General features: G+C 48.7%; 1 protein-coding gene across 4 annotated transcripts in view; it reads left to right on the top strand.

Annotated features, from left to right (window-relative positions):
- Positions 1-23865, top strand: part of arhgap4b (Rho GTPase activating protein 4b) — a 47224-nt gene that overhangs the window by 17740 nt on the left and 5619 nt on the right. For 3 of the 4 annotated variants that reach the window (XM_071368384.1, XM_071368381.1, XM_071368380.1), the window contains exons 3-13: positions 17163-17334; positions 17569-17731; positions 17922-17984; positions 18155-18328; positions 18798-18926; positions 19229-19450; positions 19663-19764; positions 19865-20050; positions 20264-20348; positions 21612-21639; positions 21899-21995. In XM_071368384.1, coding sequence (XP_071224485.1) covers positions 17163-17334; positions 17569-17731; positions 17922-17984; positions 18155-18328; positions 18798-18926; positions 19229-19450; positions 19663-19764; positions 19865-20050; positions 20264-20348; positions 21612-21639; positions 21899-21995 — 1421 coding nt within the window. The remainder of the gene's footprint in view (positions 1-17162; positions 17335-17568; positions 17732-17921; positions 17985-18154; positions 18329-18797; positions 18927-19228; positions 19451-19662; positions 19765-19864; positions 20051-20263; positions 20349-21611; positions 21640-21898; positions 21996-23865) is intronic. The other variant, XM_071368382.1, reaches the window with a different exon arrangement.

The raw sequence follows: 23865 nt of genomic DNA, 5'->3' as shown, positions 1-23865 counted from the left end.
TGTCCTAAACCTTAGTCACTGTTCTAGCTGACCTCCACCCAGTACCCTGCCCTGAACCTTAGTCACTGTTCTAGTTGACCTCCACCCAGTACCCTGCCCTGAACCTTAGTCACTGTTTGAGCTGATCTCCACCCAGTACCCTGCCCTGAACCTTAGTCACTGTTCTAGCTGACCTCCACCCAGTACCCTGCCCTGAACCTTAGTCACTGTTCTAGCTGACCTCCACTCAGTACCCTGGCCTGAACCTTAGTCACTTTTCTAGCTGATCTCCACCCAGTACCCTGCCCTGAACCTTAGTCACTGTTCGAGCTGACCTCCACCCAGTACCCTGCCCTGAACCTTAGTCACTGTTGTAGCTGACCTCCACTCAGTACCCTGGCCTGAACCTTAGTCACTTTTCTAGCTGATCTCCACCCAGTACCCTGCCCTGAACCTTAGTCACTGTTCGAGCTGACCTCCACCCAGTACCCTGCCCTGAACCTTAGTCACTGTTGTAGCTGACCTCCACTCAGTACCCTGCCCTGAACCTTAGTCACTGTTCTAGCTGACCTCCACCCAGTACCCTGCCCTGAACCTTAGTCACTGTTCTAGCTGGCCTCCACCCAGTACCCTGCCCTGAACCTTAGTCACTGTTACTAGTTGACCTCCACCCAGTACCCTGCCCTGAACCTTAGTCACTGTTACTAGTTGACCTCCACCCGGTACCCTGCCCTGAACCTTAGTCACTGTTCTAGTTGACCTCCACCCAGTACCCTGCCCTGAACCTTAGACACTGTTCTAGCTGACCTCCACCCAGTACCCTGCCCTGAACCTTAGTCACTGTTCTAGCTGACCTCCAACCAGTACCCTGCCCTGAACCTTAGTCACTGTTCTAGCTGGCCTCCACCCAGTAACTTGCCCTGAACCTTAGTCCCTGTTCTAGTTGACCTCCACCCGGTACCATGCCCTGAACCTTAGTCACTGTTCTAGCTGGCCTCCACCCAGTACCCTGCCCTGAACCTGAGTCACTGTTCTAGCTGGCCTCCACCCAGTAACTTGCCCTGAACCTTAGTCCCTGTTCTAGTTGACCTCCACCCAGTACCCTGCCCTGAACCTTAGTCACTGTTCTAGCTGACCTCCACCCAGTACCCTGCCCTGAACCTTAGTCACTGTTATAGCTGACCTCCACCCAGTACCCTGCCCTGAACCTTAGTCACTGTTCTAGCTGACCTCAACCCAGTACCCTGCCCTGAACCTTAGTCACTGTTATAGCTGACCTCCACCCAGTACCCTGGCCTGAACCTTAGTCACTGTTCTAGCTGACCTCCACCCAGTACCATGCCCTGAACCTTAGTCACTGTTCTAGTTGACCTCCACCCAGTACCCTGCCCTGAACCTTAGTCACTGTTCTAGCTGACCTCCACCCAGGACCCTGCCCTGAACCTTAGTCACTGTTCTAGTTGACCTCCACCCAGTACCCTGCCCTGAACCTTAGTCACTGTTCTAGCTGACCTCCACCCAGTACCCTGCCCTGAACCTTAGTCACTGTTCTAGCTGGCTTCCACCCAGTACCCTGCCATAAACCTCAGACACTGTTCTAACTGGCCTCCACCCAGTACCATGTCCTGAACCTTAGTCACTGTTCTAGTTGAACTCCACCCAGTACCCTGCCCTGAACCTTAGACACTGTTCTAGTTGAACTCCACCCAGTACCCTGCCCTGAACCTTAGTCACTGTTCTAGCTGGCTTCCACCCAGTACCCTGCCATAAACCTCAGACACTGTTCTAACTGGCCTCCACCCAGTACCCTGCCCTGAACCTTAGTCACTGTTCTAGTTGAACTCCACCCAGTACCCTGCCCTGAACCTTAGTCACTGTTCTAGTTGACCTCCACCCAGTACCCTGCCCTGAACCTTAGTCACTGTTCTAGCTGACCTCCACCCAGGACCCTGCCCTGAACCTTAGTCACTGTTCGAGCTGGCCTCCACCCAGTACCATGTCCTGAACCTTAGTCACAGTTCTAGTTGACCTCCACCCAGTACCCTGCCCTGAACCTTAGTCACTGTTCTAGCTGGCTTCCACCCAGTACCCTGCCATAAACCTCAGACACTGTTCTAACTGGCCTCCACCCAGTACCATGTCCTGAACCTTAGTCACTGTTCTAGTTGAACTCCACCCAGTACCCTGCCCTGAACCTTAGACACTGTTCTAGTTGAACTCCACCCAGTACCCTGCCCTGAACCTTAGTCACTGTTCTAGCTGGCTTCCACCCAGTACCCTGCCATAAACCTCAGACACTGTTCTAACTGGCCTCCACCCAGTACCCTGCCCTGAACCTTAGTCACTGTTCTAGTTGAACTCCACCCAGTACCCTGCCCTGAACCTTAGTCACTGTTCTAGCTGACCTCCACCCAGGACCCTGCCCTGAACCTTAGTCACTGTTCTAGCTGACCTCCACCCAGTACCCTGCCCTGAACCTTAGTCACTGTTCTAGCTGACCTCCACCCAGTACCCTGCCCTGAACCTTAGTCACTGTTCTAGCTGGCCTCCACCCAGTACCCTGCCCTGAACCTTAGTCACTGTTCTAGCTGACCTCCACCCAGTAACCTGCCCTGAACCTTAGTCACTGTTCTAGCTGACCTCCACCCAGTACCCTGCCCTGAACCTTAGTCACTGTTCTAGCTGACCTCCACCCAGTACCCTGCCCTGAACCTTAGTCACTGTTCTAGCTGACCTCCACCCAGTACCCTGCCCTGAACCTTAGTCACTGTTCTAGCTGGCCTCCACCCAGTACCCTGCCCTGAACCTTAGTCACTGTTCTAGCTGGCCTCCACCCAGTACCCTGTCCTAAACCTTAGTCACTGTTCTAGCTGACCTCCACCCAGTACCCTGCCCTGAACCTTAGTCACTGTTCTAGTTGACCTCCACCCAGTACCCTGCCCTGAACCTTAGTCACTGTTCGAGCTGATCTCCACCCAGTACCCTGCCCTGAACCTTAGTCACTGTTCTAGCTGACCTCCACCCAGTACCCTGCCCTGAACCTTAGTCACTGTTCTAGCTGACCTCCACTCAGTACCCTGGCCTGAACCTTAGTCACTTTTCTAGCTGATCTCCACCCAGTACCCTGCCCTGAACCTTAGTCACTGTTCGAGCTGACCTCCACCCAGTACCCTGCCCTGAACCTTAGTCACTGTTCTAGCTGACCTCCACTCAGTACCCTGGCCTGAACCTTAGTCACTTTTCTAGCTGATCTCCACCCAGTACCCTGCCCTGAACCTTAGTCACTGTTCTAGCTGACCTCCACTCAGTACCCTGCCCTGAACCTTAGTCACTGTTCTAGCTGACCTCCACCCAGTACCCTGCCCTGAACCTTAGTCACTGTTCGAGCTGGCCTCCACCCAGTACCCTGGCCTGAACCTTAGTCACTGTTCGAGCTGGCCTCCACCCAGTACCCTGGCCTGAACCTTAGTCACTTTTCTAGCTGATCTCCACCCAGTACCCTGCCCTGAACCTTAGACACTGTTCTAGCTGGCTTCCACTCAGTACCTTGCCATAAACCCCAGACACTGTTCTAGCTGGCCTCCACCCAGTACCATGTCCTGAACCTCAGACACTGTTCTAGTTGACCTCCACCCAGTACCCTGCCCTGAACCTTAGTCACTGTTCTAGCTGGCTTCCACCCAGTACCCTGCCATAAACCTCAGACACTGTTCTAACTGGCCTCCACCCAGTACCATGTCCTGAACCTTAGTCACTGTTCTAGTTGAACTCCACCCAGTACCCTGCCCTGAACCTTAGACACTGTTCTAGTTGAACTCCACCCAGTACCCTGCCCTGAACCTTAGTCACTGTTCTAGCTGGCTTCCACCCAGTACCCTGCCATAAACCTCAGACACTGTTCTAACTGGCCTCCACCCAGTACCCTGCCCTGAACCTTAGTCACTTTTCTAGCTGATCTCCACCCAGTACCCTGCCCTGAACCTTAGACACTGTTCTAGCTGGCTTCCACTCAGTACCTTGCCATAAACCCCAGACACTGTTCTAGCTGGCCTCCACCCAGTACCATGTCCTGAACCTCAGACACTGTTCTAGTTGACCTCCACCCAGTACCCTGCCCTGAACCTTAGTCACTGTTCTAGCTGACCTCCACTCAGTACCCTGGCCTGAACCTTAGTCACTTTTCTAGCTGATCTCCACCCAGTACCCTGCCCTGAACCTTAGTCACTGTTCGAGCTGACCTCCACCCAGTACCCTGCCCTGAACCTTAGTCACTGTTCTAGCTGACCTCCACTCAGTACCCTGGCCTGAACCTTAGTCACTTTTCTAGCTGATCTCCACCCAGTACCCTGCCCTGAACCTTAGTCACTGTTCTAGCTGACCTCCACTCAGTACCCTGCCCTGAACCTTAGTCACTGTTCTAGCTGACCTCCACCCAGTACCCTGCCCTGAACCTTAGTCACTGTTCGAGCTGGCCTCCACCCAGTACCCTGGCCTGAACCTTAGTCACTGTTCGAGCTGGCCTCCACCCAGTACCCTGGCCTGAACCTTAGTCACTTTTCTAGCTGATCTCCACCCAGTACCCTGCCCTGAACCTTAGACACTGTTCTAGCTGGCTTCCACTCAGTACCTTGCCATAAACCCCAGACACTGTTCTAGCTGGCCTCCACCCAGTACCATGTCCTGAACCTCAGACACTGTTCTAGTTGACCTCCACCCAGTACCCTGCCCTGAACCTTAGTCACTGTTCTAGCTGGCTTCCACCCAGTACCCTGCCATAAACCTCAGACACTGTTCTAACTGGCCTCCACCCAGTACCATGTCCTGAACCTTAGTCACTGTTCTAGTTGAACTCCACCCAGTACCCTGCCCTGAACCTTAGACACTGTTCTAGTTGAACTCCACCCAGTACCCTGCCCTGAACCTTAGTCACTGTTCTAGCTGGCTTCCACCCAGTACCCTGCCATAAACCTCAGACACTGTTCTAACTGGCCTCCACCCAGTACCCTGCCCTGAACCTTAGTCACTTTTCTAGCTGATCTCCACCCAGTACCCTGCCCTGAACCTTAGACACTGTTCTAGCTGGCTTCCACTCAGTACCTTGCCATAAACCCCAGACACTGTTCTAGCTGGCCTCCACCCAGTACCATGTCCTGAACCTCAGACACTGTTCTAGTTGACCTCCACCCAGTACCCTGCCCTGAACCTTAGTCACTGTTCTAGCTGACCTCCACCCAGTACCCTGCCCTGAACCTTAGTCACTGTTATAGCTGACCTCCACCCAGTACCCTGCCCTGAACCTTAGTCACTGTTCTAGCTGACCTCCACCCAGTACCCTGCCCTGAACCTTAGTCACTGTTATAGCTGACCTCCACCCAGTACCCTGGCCTGAACCTTAGTCACTGTTCTAGCTGACCTCCACCCAGTACCATGCCCTGAACCTTAGTCACTGTTCTAGTTGACCTCCACCCAGTACCCTGCCCTGAACCTTAGTCACTGTTCTAGCTGACCTCCACCCAGGACCCTGCCCTGAACCTTAGTCACTGTTCGAGCTGGCCACCCAGTACCATGTCCTGAACCTTAGTCACAGTTCTAGTTGACCTCCACCCAGTACCCTGCCCTGAACCTTAGTCACTGTTCTAGCTGGCTTCCACCCAGTACCCTGCCATAAACCTCAGACACTGTTCTAACTGGCCTCCACCCAGTACCATGTCCTGAACCTTAGTCACTGTTCTAGTTGAACTCCACCCAGTACCCTGCCCTGAACCTTAGACACTGTTCTAGTTGAACTCCACCCAGTACCCTGCCCTGAACCTTAGTCACTGTTCTAGCTGGCTTCCACCCAGTACCCTGCCATAAACCTCAGACACTGTTCTAACTGGCCTCCACCCAGTACCCTGCCCGGAACCTTAGTCACTGTTCTAGTTGAACTCCACCCAGTACCCTGCCCTGAACCTTAGTCACTGTTCTAGCTGACCTCCACCCAGGACCCTGCCCTGAACCTTAGTCACTGTTCTAGCTGACCTCCACCCAGTACCCTGCCCTGAACCTTAGTCACTGTTCTAGCTGACCTCCACCCAGTACCCTGCCCTGAACCTTAGTCACTGTTCTAGCTGGCCTCCACCCAGTACCCTGCCCTGAACCTTAGTCACTGTTCTAGCTGACCTCCACCCAGTAACCTGCCCTGAACCTTAGTCACTGTTCTAGCTGACCTCCACCCAGTACCCTGCCCTGAACCTTAGTCACTGTTCTAGCTGACCTCCACCCAGTACCCTGCCCTGAACCTTAGTCACTGTTCTAGCTGACCTCCACCCAGTACCCTGCTCTGAACCTTAGTCACTGTTCTAGCTGGCCTCCACCCAGTACCCTGCCCTGAACCTTAGTCACTGTTCTAGCTGGCCTCCACCCAGTACCCTGTCCTAAACCTTAGTCACTGTTCTAGCTGACCTCCACCCAGTACCCTGCCCTGAACCTTAGTCACTGTTCTAGTTGACCTCCACCCAGTACCCTGCCCTGAACCTTAGTCACTGTTCGAGCTGATCTCCACCCAGTACCCTGCCCTGAACCTTAGTCACTGTTCTAGCTGACCTCCACCCAGTACCCTGCCCTGAACCTTAGTCACTGTTCTAGCTGACCTCCACTCAGTACCCTGGCCTGAACCTTAGTCACTTTTCTAGCTGATCTCCACCCAGTACCCTGCCCTGAACCTTAGTCACTGTTCGAGCTGACCTCCACCCAGTACCCTGCCCTGAACCTTAGTCACTGTTCTAGCTGACCTCCACTCAGTACCCTGGCCTGAACCTTAGTCACTTTTCTAGCTGATCTCCACCCAGTACCCTGCCCTGAACCTTAGTCACTGTTCTAGCTGACCTCCACTCAGTACCCTGCCCTGAACCTTAGTCACTGTTCTAGCTGACCTCCACCCAGTACCCTGCCCTGAACCTTAGTCACTGTTCGAGCTGGCCTCCACCCAGTACCCTGGCCTGAACCTTAGTCACTGTTCGAGCTGGCCTCCACCCAGTACCCTGGCCTGAACCTTAGTCACTTTTCTAGCTGATCTCCACCCAGTACCCTGCCCTGAACCTTAGACACTGTTCTAGCTGGCTTCCACTCAGTACCTTGCCATAAACCCCAGACACTGTTCTAGCTGGCCTCCACCCAGTACCATGTCCTGAACCTCAGACACTGTTCTAGTTGACCTCCACCCAGTACCCTGCCCTGAACCTTAGTCACTGTTCTAGCTGGCTTCCACCCAGTACCCTGCCATAAACCTCAGACACTGTTCTAACTGGCCTCCACCCAGTACCATGTCCTGAACCTTAGTCACTGTTCTAGTTGAACTCCACCCAGTACCCTGCCCTGAACCTTAGACACTGTTCTAGTTGAACTCCACCCAGTACCCTGCCCTGAACCTTAGTCACTGTTCTAGCTGGATTCCACCCAGTACCCTGCCATAAACCTCAGACACTGTTCTAACTGGCCTCCACCCAGTACCCTGCCCTGAACCTTAGTCACTTTTCTAGCTGATCTCCACCCAGTACCCTGCCCTGAACCTTAGACACTGTTCTAGCTGGCTTCCACTCAGTACCTTGCCATAAACCCCAGACACTGTTCTAGCTGACCTCCACCCAGTACCATGTCCTGAACCTCAGACACTGTTCTAGTTGACCTCCACCCAGTACCCTGCCCTGAACCTTAGTCACTGTTCTAGCTGGCTTCCACCCAGTACCCTGCCATAAACCTCAGACACTGTTCTAACTGGCCTCCACCCAGTACCATGTCCTGAACCTTAGTCACTGTTCTAGTTGAACTCCACCCAGTACCCTGCCCTGAACCTTAGACACTGTTCTAGTTGAACTCCACCCAGTACCCTGTCCTGAACCTTAGTCACTGTTCTAGCTGACTTCCACCCAGTACCCTGCCATAAACCTCAGACACTGTTCTAACTGGCCTCCACCCAGTACCCTGCCCTGAACCTTAGTCACTGTTCTAGTTGAACTCCACCCAGTACCCTGCCCTGAACCTTAGACACTGTTCTAGTTGAACTCCACCCAGTACCCTGCCCTGAACCTTAGTCACTGTTCTAGCTGACCTCCACCCAGGACCCTGCCCTGAACCTTAGTCACTGTTCTAGCTGACCTCCACCCAGTACCCTGCCCTGAACCTTAGTCACTGTTCTAGCTGACCTCCACCCAGTACCCTGCCCTGAACCTTAGTCACTGTTCTAGCTGGCCTCCACCCAGTACCCTGCCCTGAACCTTAGTCACTGTTCTAGCTGACCTCCACCCAGTAACCTGCCCTGAACCTTAGTCACTGTTCTAGCTGACCTCCACCCAGTACCCTGCCCTGAACCTTAGTCACTGTTCTAGCTGACCTCCACCCAGTACCCTGCCATAAACCTCAGACACTGTTCTAACTGGCCTCCACCCAGTACCCTGCCCTGAACCTTAGTCACTGTTCTAGTTGAACTCCACCCAGTACCCTGCCCTGAACCTTAGACACTGTTCTAGTTGAACTCCACCCAGTACCCTGCCCTGAACCTTAGTCACTGTTCTAGCTGACCTCCACCCAGGACCCTGCCCTGAACCTTAGTCACTGTTCTAGCTGACCTCCACCCAGTACCCTGCCCTGAACCTTAGTCACTGTTCTAGCTGACCTCCACCCAGTACCCTGCCCTGAACCTTAGTCACTGTTCTAGCTGGCCTCCACCCAGTACCCTGCCCTGAACCTTAGTCACTGTTCTAGCTGACCTCCACCCAGTAACCTGCCCTGAACCTTAGTCACTGTTCTAGCTGACCTCCACCCAGTACCCTGCCCTGAACCTTAGTCACTGTTCTAGCTGACCTCCACCCAGTACCCTGCCCTGAACCTTAGTCACTGTTCTAGCTGACCTCCACCCAGTACCCTGCCCTGAACCTTAGTCACTGTTCTAGCTGGCCTCCACCCAGTACCCTGCCCTGAACCTTAATCACTGTTCTAGCTGGCCTCCACCCAGTACCCTGTCCTAAACCTTAGTCACTGTTCTAGCTGACCTCCACCCAGTACCCTGCCCTGAACCTTAGTCACTGTTCTAGTTGACCTCCACCCAGTACCCTGCCCTGAACCTTAGTCACTGTTCGAGCTGATCTCCACCCAGTACCCTGCCCTGAACCTTAGTCACTGTTCTAGCTGACCTCCACCCAGTACCCTGCCCTGAACCTTAGTCACTGTTCTAGCTGACCTCCACTCAGTACCCTGGCCTGAACCTTAGTCACTTTTCTAGCTGATCTCCACCCAGTACCCTGCCCTGAACCTTAGTCACTGTTCGAGCTGACCTCCACCCAGTACCCTGCCCTGAACCTTAGTCACTGTTCTAGCTGACCTCCACTCAGTACCCTGGCCTGAACCTTAGTCACTTTTCTAGCTGATCTCCACCCAGTACCCTGCCCTGAACCTTAGTCACTGTTCTAGCTGACCTCCACTCAGTACCCTGCCCTGAACCTTAGTCACTGTTCTAGCTGACCTCCACCCAGTACCCTGCCCTGAACCTTAGTCACTGTTCGAGCTGGCCTCCACCCAGTACCCTGGCCTGAACCTTAGTCACTGTTCGAGTTGGCCTCCACCCAGTACCCTGGCCTGAACCTTAGTCACTTTTCTAGCTGATCTCCACCCAGTACCCTGCCCTGAACCTTAGACACTGTTCTAGTTGACCTCCACCCAGTAACTTGCCCTGAACCTTAGTCACTGTTCTAGCTGGCTTCCAAACAGTACCTTGCCATAAACCCCAGACACTGTTCTAGCTGGCCTCCACCCAGTACCATGTCCTGAACCTCAGACACTGTTCTAGTTGACCTCCACTCAGTACCCTGCCCTGAACCTCAGACACTGTTCTAGTTGACCTCCACCCAGTACCCTGCCCTGAACCTTAGTCACTGTTCTATCTGACCTCCACCTAGTAACCTGCCCTGAACCTTAGTCACTGTTCTAGCTGGACTCCACCCAGTACCCTGCCCTGAACCTTAGTCACTGTTCTATCTGACCTCCACCTAGTAACCTGCCCTGAACCTTAGTCACTGTTCTAGCTGGACTCCACCCAGTACCCTGCCCTGAACCTTAGTCACTGTTCTAGCTGACCTCCACCCAGTACCCTGTCCTGAACCTTAGTCACTGTTCTAGCTGGCCTCCACTCAGTACCCTGCCCTGAACCTTAGTCACTGTTCTAGCTGACCTCCACCCAGTAACCTGCCCTGAACCTTAGTCACTGTTCTAGCTGACCTCCACCCAGTACCCTGCCCTGAACCTTAGTCACTGTTCTAGTTGACCTCCACCCAGTACCTTGCCTTGAACCTTAGTCACTGTTCTAGTTGACCTCCACCCAGTACCCTGCCCTGAACCTTAGTCACTGTTCTAGCTGACCTCCACCCAGTACCCTGTCCTGAACCTTAGTCACTGTTCTAGCTGGCCTCCACTCAGTACCCTGTCCTGAACCTTAGTCACTGTTCTAGCTGGCCTCCACTCAGTACCCTGTCCTGAACCTTAGTCACTGTTCTAGCTGACCTCCACCCAGTACCCTGCCCTGAACCTTAGTCACTGTTCTAGCTGACCTCCACCCAGTAACCTGCCCTGAACCTTAGTCACTGTTCTAGCTGACCTCCACCCAGTACCCTGCCCTGAACCTTAGTCACTGTTCTAGCTGACCTCCACCCAGTTCCCTGCCCTGAACCTTAGTCACTGTTCTAGTTGTACTCCACTCAGTACCCTGCCCTGAACCTTAGTCACTGTTCTAGCTGACCTCCACCCAGGACCCTGCCCTGAACCTTAGTCACTGTTCTAGCTGACCTCCACCCAGGACCCTGCCCTGAACCTTAGTCACTGTTCTAGCTGACCTCCACCCAGTACCCTGCCCTGAACCTTAGTCACTGTTCTAGCTGACCTCCACCTAGTACCCTGTCCTGAACCTTAGACACTGTTCTAGTTGACCTCCACCCAGTAACTTGCCCTGAACCTTAGTCACTGTTCTAGCTGGCTTCCACTCAGTACCCTGCCATAAACCCCAGACACTGTTCTAGCTGGCCTCCACCCAGTACCATGTCCTGAACCTCAGACACTGTTCTAGCTGACCTCCACCCAGTACCTTGTCCTGAACCTTAGTCACTGTTCTAGTTGACCTCCACTCAGTACCCTGCCCTGAACCTCAGACACTGTTCTAGCTGGCCTCCACCCGGTACCCTGCCCTGAACCTTATTCACTGTTCTAGCTGACCTCCACCCGGTACCCTGCCCTGAACCTCAGACACTGTTCTAGCTGGCCTCCACTCAGTACCATGTCCTGAACCTTAGTCACAGTTCTAGTTGACCTTCACTCAGTACCCTGCCCTGAACCTTAGACACTGTTCTAGTTGACCTCCACTCAGTACCCTGCCCTGAACCTCAGACACTGTTCTAGCTGGCCTCCACCCAGTACCCTGCCCTGAACCTTAGTCACTGTTCTAGCTGACCTCTACCCTGTACCATGCCCTGAACCTTAGTCACTGTTCTAGCTGACCTCCACCCGGTACCCTGCCCTGAACCTTAGTCACTGTTCTAGTTGACCTCCACCCAGTACCCTGCCCTGAACCTTAGTCACTGTTCTAGCTGACCTCCACCCGGTACCCTGCCCTGAACCTTAGTCACTGTTCTAGCTGACCTCCACCCAGGACCCTTCCCTGAACCTTAGTCACTGTTCTAGTTGACCTCCACCCAGGACCCTGTCCTGAACCTTAGTCACTGTTCTAGCTGACCTCAACCCAGTACCCTGTCCTGAACCTTAGTCACTGTTCTAGCTGACCTCCACCCAGTACCCTGCCCTGAACCTTAGTCACTGTTCTAGTTGACCTCCACCCAGGACCCTGCCCTGAACCTTAGTCACTGTTCTAGTTGACCTCCACCCAGGACCCTGCCCTGAACCTTAGTCACTGTTCTAGTTGACCTCCACCCAGTACCCTGTCCTGAACCTTAGTCACTGTTCTAACTGACCTCCACCCAGGACCCTGCCCTGAACCTTAGTCACTGTTCTAGTTGACCTCCACCCAGTACCCTGCCCTGAACCTTAGTCACTGTTCTAACTGACCTCCACCCAGGACCCTGCCCTGAACCTTAGTCACTGTTCTAGTTGACCTCCACCCAGGACCCTGTCCTGAACCTTAGTCACTGTTCTAGCTGACCTCCACCCTGTACCATGCCCTGAACCTTAGTCACTGTTCTAGCTGACCTCCACCCGGTACCCTGCCCTGAACCTTAGTCACTGTTCTAGTTGACCTCCACCCGGTACCCTGCCCTGAACCTTAGTCACTGTTCTAGTTGACCTCCACCCAGGACCCTGTCCTGAACCTTAGTCACTGTTCTAGCTGACCTCCACCCAGTACCCTGCCCTGAACCTTAGTCACTGTTCTAGCTGACCTCCACCCAGTACCCTGCCCTGAACCTTAGACACTGTTCTAGCTGACCTCCACCCAGTACCCTGCCCTGAACCTTAGTCACTGTTCTAGCTGAACTCCACCCAGTACCCTGTCCTGAACCTTAGTCACTGTTCTAGTTGACCTCCACTCAGTACCCTGCCCTGAACCTTAGGCACTGTTCTAGCTGACCTCCACCCAGTACCCTGTCCTGAACCTTAGGCACTGTTCTAGCTGACCTCCACCCAGGACCCTGCCCTGAACCTTAGTCACTGTTCTAGCTGACCTCCACCCAGTACCCTGCCCTGAACCTTAGACACTGTTCTAGCTGACCTCCACCCAGTACCCTGCCCTGAACCTTAGGCACTGTTCTAGCTGACCTCCACCCAGGACCCTGCCCTGAACCTTAGTCACTGTTCTAGCTGACCTCCACCCAGTACCCTGTCCTGAACCTTAGGCACTGTTCTAGCTGACCTCCACCCAGGACCCTGCCCTGAACCTTAGTCACTGTTCTAGCTGACCTCCACCCAGTAACCTGCCCTGAACCTTAGTCACTGTTCTAGCTGAACTCCACCCAGTACCATGCCCTGAACCTTAGTCACTGTTCTAGCTGACCTCCTCCCAGTAACCTGCCTTGAACCTTAGTCACTGTTCTAGCCGGCTTCCATCTGGTATTCTACCCTGCTGCACCTACAGCGGGGCAAAAAAGTATTTAGTCAGCCACCAATTGTGCAAGTTGTCCCAATTAAAAAGATGAGAGAGGCCTGTAATTTTCACCATAGGTACACTTCAACTATGACAGACAAAAAAGATTTTTAATTAATTAATTTGCAAATTATGGTGGAAAATAAGTATTTGGTCAATAACAAAAGTTTATCTCAATACTTTGTTATATACCCTTTGTTGGCAATGACAGAGGTCAAACGTCTTCTGTAAGTCGTTTACAGGTTACTGTAAGGTTACTCATCTTTTTAAGTGGGAGAACATGCACAATTGGTGGCTGACTAAATACTTTTTTGCCCCACTGTATGTACGGCAGGACCAAACCGGAGAGATAGGTAGGAGAAAGTCCATGTAATGCTTTGTAGGTTAGCAGTAAAACCTTGAAATCAGCTCTAGCCTCTAGAAGTGACAAAAGCATGGATTAGCTTTTCTGCATAATTTTTTGACAAAAAGTTGAAGATTTTTGCAACGTTACGAAGATGTAAAAAATATTCTTCATACGTTTGTCAAAAGAGAGATCAAGGTCCAGAGTAACACCGAGGTCCTTCACAGTTTTATTTGAGACGACTGTACAACCATCAAGATACATTTTCAGATCTAACAGCAGTTCTCTTTGTTTCTTGGGACTCAGAACTAGCATCTCTGCTTGGTCCAAGTTTAAAAGTAAAACATTTGCCGCCATCCTCTTCCTTATGTCTGAAACACAGGCTTCCAGAGCAGGCAATTTTGGGGGTTCCCTATGTTTCATCGAAATGTACAGCTGTGTGTTGTCCGCATAGCAGTGAAAGTTGACATTGTGTTTCCGAATGACCAAGAGATGGAATATATAGTGAACAATTGATTTGTCAGAGGACAAACCATCCACAGAGACGAACTGATATCTTTCTAACAGATAAGTTCTAAACCAGCCAAGAACTTGTCCGTGTAGACCAATTAGGGTTTCCAATCTCTCCAAAAGAATGTGGTGATCCATGGTGTTAAAGGCAGCACTAAGGTCTAGGAGCATGAGGACATATGCAAAGCCTTGGTCTGATGCCGTTAAAAGGTAATTTACCACCTTCACGAGTGCAGTCTCAGTGCTATGATGTGGTCTAAAACCAGACTGAAGTGTTTTGTATGCATTATTTGTCTTCAGGAAGGCAGTGAGTTGCTGCGCAACAGCTTTTTCTAACATTTTTGAAAGGAATGGGAGAATCGATATAGGCTGATAATTTTTCAAATTTCCCGGGTCAAGGTTGGGCTTTTTCAGGAGCGGCTTTATTACTGACTCTTTTAGTGAGTTTGGTACACATCCGGAGGATAGAGAGCCATTTATTATGTTCAACATAGGAGGGCCAGGCACAGGAAGTAGCTCTTTCAGTAGTGTAGTTGGAATAGGGTCTAGTAGGCAGTGGGAAGTTTTAGAGGCCATGAATACTTTTGTGAATGTGTCGATATATACAAGATTAAAAAACTTGAGTGTCTCCATTGAATTTAGGTCCTGGCACTTCTGTGCAGACTCTTGACAACTGAGTTTTGGAGAAATACCAGATTCGAAGAGGAGTCCGTAATTTTCTTTCTAATGATCATGATATTTCCATCTAAGAAGTTCATGAATTCATCACTGCTGAAGTGAAAGCTATCCTCTCTTGGGGAATGCTACTTTTTAGTTAGCTTTGAGACAGTATCAAAAAGTTTGAGATTGTTTTTGATCTCCTTAATTAGGTTGGAAAACTAGGCTGATCGAGCAGCAATGAGGTCTCTTCGATATTGCACGGGACTGTCTTTCCAAGCTAGTTGGAAGATATCCAGTTTGCTGGAGCGTCATATCAGTTCCAATTTTATGGAAGCTACACTTCATGAAATATATTGAGACAAATTACAGATTAAGCCTAACCAACAAGTAGAAAAATATAACTTTATTGTTTGAACATGAAATGTACGTGGCTTGCAAAAGTATTCAACCCTCTTGGCATTTTTCTTATTTTGTTGCCTTACAAACTGTAATTAAAATTGATTTTTGGGGGGTTTGAATCATTTGATTTAGACAACATGCCTAACACTTTAAAGATGAAAAATAAATAAGACAATAAGACAAAAAAATTGAAAACTTGAGCGTGCATAACTATTCACCCCACCAAAGTCAATCCTTTATAGAGCCACCTTTTGCAGCGAATCTCTTGGCACATCTCGCCATTCTTCAAGGCAAAACTGATCCAGCTCCTTCAGGTTGGATGGGTTCCGCTGGTGTACAGCAATATTTAAGTCATACCACAGGTTCTCAATTGGATTGAGGTCTGGGCTTTGTCTAGGCCATTCCAAGACATTTAAATGTTTCCCCTTAAACCACTCGAGTGTTGCTTTAGCAGTATGCTTAGGCTCATTGTCCTGCTGGAAGGTGAACCTCTGTCCCAGTCTCAAATCTCTGGAAGACTGAAACAGTTTTCCCTCAAGAATTTTCTTGTATTTAGCGCCATCCATCATTTCTTCAATTCTGACCAGTTTCCCAGTCCCTGGCGATGAAAAACATCCCCACAGCATGATGCTGCCACCACCATGCTTCACTGTGGGATGGTGTTCTCGGGGTAATGAGAGGTGTTGGGTTTGCGCCAGACATAGCATTTTCCTTGATGGCCAAAAAGCTAAATGTCAGTCTCATCTGACCAGAGTTCCTTCTTCCATATGTTTGGGGAGTCTCCCACATGCCTTTTGGCGAACACCAAACGTTTTTGCTTATTTTTTTCTTTAAGCAATGGCTTTTTTCTGGCCAATCTTCCGTAAAGCCCAGCTTTGTGGAGTGTATGGCTTAAAGTGGTCCTATGGACAGATACTCCAGATACTCCGCAGTGGAGCTTTGCAGCTCCTTCAGGGTTATCTTTGGTCTCTTTGTTGCCTCTCTGATTAATGCCCTCCTTGCCTGGTCCGTGAGTTTTGGTGGGCGGCCCTCTCTGGTAGGTTTGTTGTGATGCCATATCCTTTACATTTTTTAATAATTGATTTAATGATGCTCTGTGGGATGTTCAAAGTTTCTGATATTTTTTTTTTATAACCCAAACCTGATCTTTACTTCTCCACAACTTTGTCCCTGACCTGTTTGGAGAGCTCCTTGGTCTTCATAGTGCTGCTTGCTTGGTGGTACCCCTTGCTTAGTGGTGTTGCAGACTCTGGGGCCTTTCAGAACAGGTGTATATATACTGAGATTATGTGACAGATCATGTGACACTTAGATTGCATACAGGTAGACTTTATTTAACTAATTATGTGACTTCTGAAGGTAATTGGTTGCACCAGATCTTATTTAGGGGCTTCATAGCAAAGGGGGTGAATACATATGCACGCACCACTTTTACGTTTGTCATTTTTTTAGAATGTTTTGAGACAAGTTCTTTTTTTCATTTCACTTCACCGATTTGGACTATTTTGTGTAAATCCAAATAAAAATCCATTTAAATTACAGGTTGCAATGCAACAAAATAGGAAAAACGCCAAGGGGGATGAATACTTTTTCAAGGCACTGTATTTCAATATGATTGAAATAGGCCTATAGCCTACTGTTTATATTTTAATGCGGTCATCTCAGTTTTCATTTGAAGCGTATTTTTATATGTAGCTTGTTTGTATCAATTGAATAGACATTGGTACCTTTGCATTTGTAGTCACCTTTGTTCTGAAGTTGTCAGAGAGATGGATAAACCATGTGATTTTATGTTTAGCTGAGCTCTTCTGTGTATATAATGACTCGGGATGGCAAAAAAGCATCTAACAAAGCACTTAGCTGTGGTCTGAGTGGTTTGAGGCAGACGTTAGATTACGAGTGTTTTCGAGTGCAACGTACATTACATTTTTTTTATGTAACCTTTATTTAAGGCAAGTCAGTTAAGAACAAATTCATATTTACAATGACGGCCCATTAATAATTATGTTTTTGGATCAGATCTGTTCGTGATCGCCTCTGTTGTGAACTTCATACGTGTGTCTGTGTGTTTCTGTGTGTGTATCTATGTGTGTGTGCGTGTGTGTGTCTCTGTGTGTGTGTGCGCACGTGTGTGTGTTTGTATGTGTGTGTGTGTAGACCTGCGGGCCCAGCTGTGTGACCAGATGAAGGTTCTGGACGGTCAGGTGGAGGTCAAAGGTCAACAGCTGTCTGACCTGTCCGAGTTCTTCCGTCGTCGTGGTGACATTGAGGCGGAGTATGCCCGTGCCCTCGACAAACTTACAGAGAGGTTCACCCTGAAGACCAAGAGGTGTGTGTGTGTGTGTGTGTGTGTGTGTAAAAAAAAAATTATGCATTGTTTATTTTGCTTTTATTGCTTGATCTGTTTATACTGACTGGCAGACATTATTATTGGTGCAATGTTAGTATAGGGAACTCAACGATAAAATTAAGTCTTGCCCTCTCTGTCCTCGCCCTGTCTCTCCCCATCTGTCTCTCCCTATCTGTCTTTCTCTCCTCTCCCCCCTCCTCCCCCTCCCTGTAGGAAGGAGCAGAGTGGTCAGTCGGTGTCTCAGTGTTGGTCAGTTCTGTTGACTCAAACACGTGCAGAGAGCAGAGAACACGCAGCGCTGAGTGACTCCTGTTCACACACACTCACACAGCGACTCACACACTGCTCAGAGGACACACACCGCCTGGCAAAACGGGTAAACACACACACACATTCATATTTACAGTACCTGAACAAATGATCGACCCACTTCCGTTGGCTTCCAGTCAAGACCGTCTGTACATAAAATTATATGTATTTTTCACTGATCTACACAACTCCAAAATCTAAAAGTGAAAATGTGATAGTGTGTTACACTGTCTGATGACTGATATGTCTCTGATCAGAGTAAGGAGGTGGGAGTTCAGATGCAAGATGAGCTACTGAAGGTCACCACTGAACTGCAGACGGTACGAACATACCTCAGTCACTAACGATGTGGACAATAGTAAAAAGATGAAGATTGTATTACTAGTGTGTGTGTGTGTGTGTGTGTGTGTGTGTGTGTGTGTGTGTGTGTGTGTGTGTGTGTGTGTGTGTGTGTGTGTGTGTGTGTGTGTGTGTGTGTGTGTGTGTGTAGGCTCTGAGGACATACCACCAGTACCATACAGACAGTCTGACAGCGGAGGGGAAACTAAAGGAAGCCACACGATTGGAGGAGAGACAGACGGGCAAGTCTGCTGAACTGGGGATAACCCAATCAGGAGGCCAGAGGCGGAGCTCTGTGAAGAAGATGGAGAAAATGATGGAAAAGGTAATCTGACTACACTGCCAGATCTCACAATGTCTGGATAGGTCTTTACTATAACAGCTAACCACATCGTATGATATAACAATCTGATGCCCGACTGCACAGTCCATGATATGGCACATAACCATTTGTTAATGCAATGCATCGTCTGCAATGAAGTCGGCCTGGAGGGTGGCCAAGGTTGTTGTTGAGATGTGTGTGGTTTTCATGTGGCACAGGATACAGACAGTTTTGTAGAGTTTTGAGTCAGACATCCTGTGCCACATGAAAACCACACACAACGGAACAATAATGTGAGCTACTTCTGTAGTGACAAATCAAACCAACTACAGCTAGTGTCAAACCCCTTGATCCTAAACCCTAACCTCTAACCCCTGACCTGAGCCTGTACCAAAGGCAGTATGAATCAAGTGACCTTCGTTGTCATTGGCTATTCTTTTAACCAAATTGTGTGTGTGTGTGCTCGCCATAGAGACATGGCAGAGTGCAGGAGACCCAGCTGAAGTGCACTAAGGCTCGTAATGACTATCTGCTGAATCTGGCAGCTGCCAACGCAACTATGAACAAATATTATCTACAGGATCTCAGCACACTCATAGACGTGAGTCACTGTGTGTGTGTGTGTGTGTGTGTGTGTGTGTGTGTGTGTGTGTGTGTGTGTGTGTGTGTGTGTGTGTGTGTGTGTGTGTGTGTGTGTGTGTGTGTGTGTGTGTGTGTGTGTGTGTGTGTGTGTGTGTGTGTGTGTGTATACGTATGTGTATGCGTGTTTTCGTGTGCGCTGGTACCTTTGTGTGTCTGTTACGCAATCTTATATTATAAAATGTATAACAGACAAACTAAGTATTCATCTCTCTCTCTCTCTCTCTCTCTCTCTCTCACACACACACACTCTCTCCTATTCAGTGTACTGACCTGGGGTTCCATCTCTCCTTGGAGCGAGTGATGAGGTCATACCTGGCCAGTAGGGGGCGTGTCCTGAAGGCTGAGGAGGCCGGGCTGAAGCAGCTGGAACAGGAAGTGACATCACTGGATCAGGGCGGAGACAGAGACGCTCTCCTACAGAACCACGACACAGCATTCTGTCTGCCCTTCCGTTTCAGTTACCATCCCCATGAGGGAGACCAGGTACACACATTCATGTTCATCCATCAGTGGATGATGACCGTGGCACATTTGATCAGAATTATGGAGTGCAAAGATGGCTGGTGACGAGGCCAATATGTGTCCTGTATATTCTGTGACACACTGAACATGATATGCTGAGCTCCCACAGGAAGAGCTGTTGGTTCACACACCAGTACACCTGTTATACTATACACATCCCTAATGTTTTCCAGGTGGGCGAGGTGAGTGCGGAGAGCCAGGTGAGGTATGAGTTAGAGACCAGGTTCCAACAACTCCAGTCCCGCCTTTCCACTGAAACCTTGGAAACAGAGGAGGTGAGGTCTTCGCTCTATTCTTAATCTATCCATTGATTTATCGATCCATCGATCAATCCATTGATCCATTTTCTATCTATTGTATGTATCTATTTTCCAGGTCAGTAAGACACTCAAAGCCACCCTCTCCGCTCTATTGGACAATATGTGTGACAGTGACAGTAACCCCCCCCCTGACCTGCCCATCAGCCTATCACACGACCCCATGGGAACCGCCTCTGCCTCCAAACTAGCCCTTGCCAAGCGGAGAGCCAATCAGCAGGAAACAGAGACATTCTACTTTACGGTGAGGACATCCCATTGGTCAGGGGAAGGTGTGAGGGGAGTCTAATGACAGTATTATGGATTGTCTCCTTATAGTGCTTCTGTGACCAACTAGGTTTGAAACCCAGGACATCTGAAAAACACAAGACTGTGTTAGCCAACTGAGCTAAAGCTGTGTAAACAAGCTAAAGCTGCAAAGATTAAAGTGTGTATCTCTGTTTCTGTCATTTGTCAGAAAGTTAAGGAGTATCTGATTGGAAGCTCCCTGATCTCCAAACTACAGGCTAAACATGACCTGCTGCAGGAGGCCATACAGAAAGGTACTTCTACTATACTACTACTGCACTACTACTGTACTACTACTATTCTACTACTTTACTAATACTATACTACTACTGCACCACTACTGTACCACCATACTACTATACTAATACTATATACTACAACTGTACCACTACTATATTTCTACTGCTATACTACAATACCACTACTATACTAATACTATACTACCAATGTACTGACGCTGCAATACCACTGTATTAATACTATACTGCTACTATATTGCTACTACTATACCACTACTACTATACTGCTGCTGCACTACTACTATACTACTACTATACTACTACTATTCTACTACAATACCGCTGCACTAATAGTATACTGCTACTATACTACTACTTTTGTGCTACTGCACTACTACTGCACTACTACTGCACTACTACTGTACTACTACTATTCTACTACTTTACTACTACTATACTGCTACTGCACTACTACACTACTACTATACCACCACTATACTGCTACGCACGACTACCCTACTATTGTACTACTACTATACTACCACTATACTACTACTGCACTACTACTATGCTACCACTATACTACCACCATACTACTAATATACTACTACTATACTACCACTGCACTACTACTATACTGCTACTATACTATGCCTATACTGCTACAGCACTACTACTGTACTACTACTATACTACTCTACTACTGCACTACTACTATACTACCACTGTGCTGCTACTATACTACTACTATACTACTACTATACTACTACTATACTACTACTGCACTACGTCTATACTGCCACTACATTACTTCATTACTGCCACTGCACTACTACTATACTCTGACTATACTGCTACCACACTACTACTGCACTACTACTACACTACTCTACTACTACTACTACTATACTCTGACTATACTGCTACCACACTACTACTGCACTACTACTACACTACTCTACTACTACTACTACTATACTCTGACTATACGGCTACCACACTACTACTGCACTACTACTACACTACTCTACTACTACTACTACTATACTCTGACTATATTGCTACCACACTACTACTGTTCTACTGTACTACTACTACTTTACTAGAACTGTATAATACCACACAACTACGACACAACTAATCTTACGCTATTCCTAACTCTCTCCCTCTCGCTCTCCTTCTTCCTTCTCCCTCTCCCATTCTTCCTCTCTCGCCCCCCCACCCCCATCGCCCCCCTCCCTCACCCCCTCTATCTTCAAATATCTGTTTGTTTTCCAGCTAAGGCCGTTGATAGCGACCCCTCCAGGTAAACATTCCTGTTATTTCTCTGAGAGAGAGAAAGGGAGAGAGACATGGAGAGAGAGAGAAATGAGAGAGAAAAAGAAAGACGAGAGAGAAAGAAAAAGAGATGAAAGAGAAAGAGAGAGAAAGAGAGAGTATAATCTTCAACACAGCAACAAATCCAAGACTGTAGCAAAAACAACACTACACTTTTACTGTTGAAAAGCATGATGTGTGTGTGTGTATCAGTGTATGACTGGTGAGTGATGCTGTATATCTCCCAGAATGCAGTGTGCTAGGTCAGTGCGTGTGCGGAGGTCCAGACCCTGTTCCATGTACAGCCACACTCTCTTCACCTCTGATATGCTGGGTTTCATACAGGTAACACACACACACACACACACACATACACACACATACACACACACACACACACACACACACACACACACACACACACACACACACACACACACACACACACACACACACACACACACACACACACACACACACACACACACACACAAACATACACACTAATATGTCATAACGCTAACATGTGTAGGAGAGATATGCAGTGTGTGGACAGAAGCTTCAGGAAATCTCCACGCTCCAACACTAATACTGACAATGTGTCAAAAAGCTCTTCGGCACTTTTGTTCTCTCTCGTCAACTTTCTTTCTCTCTCTAAATTCTCCTCTTCTGAGAGCTTAAACAGTAGTCTCTCTCCTACTCCTGTGAGTGATCTTAAACAGTAGTCTCTCTTCTACTCCTGTGAGTGATCTTAAACAGTAGTCTCACTCCTACTCCTGTGAGTGATCTTAAACAGTAGTCTCTCTTCTACTCCTGTGAGTGATCTGAAACAGTAGTCTCACTCCTACTCCTGTGAGTGATCTTAAACAGTAGTCTCTCTCCTACTCCTGTGAGTGATCTTAAACAGAAGTGTCTCTCCTACTCCTGTGAGTGATCTTAAACAGTAGTCTCTCTCCTACTCCTGTGAGTGATCTTAAACAGTAGTGTCTCTCTCCTACTCCTGTGAGTGATCTTAAACAGTAGTCTCTCTTCTACTCCTGTGAGTGATCTTAAACAGTAGTCTCTCTTCTACTCCTGTGAGTGATCTTAAACAGTAGTCTCTCTTCTACTCCTGTGAGTGATCCTAAACAGTAGGCTCTCTCCTACTCCTGTGAGTGATCTTAAACAGTAGTGTCTCTTCTACTCCTGTGAGTGATCTGAAACAGTAGTCTCTCTCCTACTCCTGTGAGTGATCTTAAACAGTAGTCTCTCTCTCTTCTACTCCTGTGAGTGATCTTAAACAGTAGTCTCTCTCCTACTCCTGTGAGTGATATTAAACAGTAGTGTCTCTCTCCTACTCCTGTGAGTGATCTTAAACAGTAGTCTCTCTTCTACTCCTGTGAGTGATCTTAAACAGTAGTCTCTCTTCTACTCCTGTGAGTGATCTTAAACAGTAGTCTCTCTTCTACTCCTGTGAGTGATCCTAAACAGTAGGCTCTCTCCTACTCCTGTGAGTGATCTTAAACAGTAGTGTCTCTTCTACTCCTGTGAGTGATCTTAAACAGTAGTCTCTCTTCTACTCCTGTGAGTGATCTTAAACAGTAGTGTCTCTCTCCTACTCCTGTGAGTGATCTTAAACAGTAGTCTCTCTTCTACTCCTGTGAGTGATCTTAAACAGTAGTCTCTCTTCTACTCCTGTGAGTGATCTTAAACAGTAGTCTCTCTTCTACTCTTGTGAGTGATCCTAAACAGTAGGCTCTCTCCTACTCCTGTGAGTGATCTTAAACAGTAGTGTCTCTTCTACTCCTGTGAGTGATCTTAAACAGTAGTCTCTCTTCTACTCCTGTGAGTGATCTTAAACAGTAGTCTCACTCCTACTCCTGTGAGTGATCTGAAACAGTAGTCTCTCTCCTACTCCTGTGAGTGATCTTAAACAGTAGTCTCTCTCTCTTCTACTCCTGTGAGTGATCTTAAACAGTAGTCTCTCTCCTACTCCTGTGAGTGATATTAAACAGTAGTCTCTCTCTCTTCTACTCCTGTGAGTGATCTTAAACAGTAGTCTCTCTCCTACTCCTGTGAGTGATCTTAAACAGTAGTCTCTCTCTCTTCTACTCCTGTGAGTGATCTTAAACAGTAGTCTCTCTCCTACTCATGTGAGTGATCTTAAACAGTAGTCTCACTCCTACTCCTGTGAGTGTGCCTTGTTCCCCTCTTGTGCTTTCGTTCACTTTTATAA

Source organism: Salvelinus alpinus, chromosome 26, assembly GCF_045679555.1.
Source record: "Salvelinus alpinus chromosome 26, SLU_Salpinus.1, whole genome shotgun sequence".
In the NCBI taxonomy this organism is placed as follows: domain Eukaryota; kingdom Metazoa; phylum Chordata; class Actinopteri; order Salmoniformes; family Salmonidae; genus Salvelinus; species Salvelinus alpinus.
Note: the sequence above shows the minus strand (reverse complement) of the source record. Positions and strands in the feature narration are given on the sequence as shown.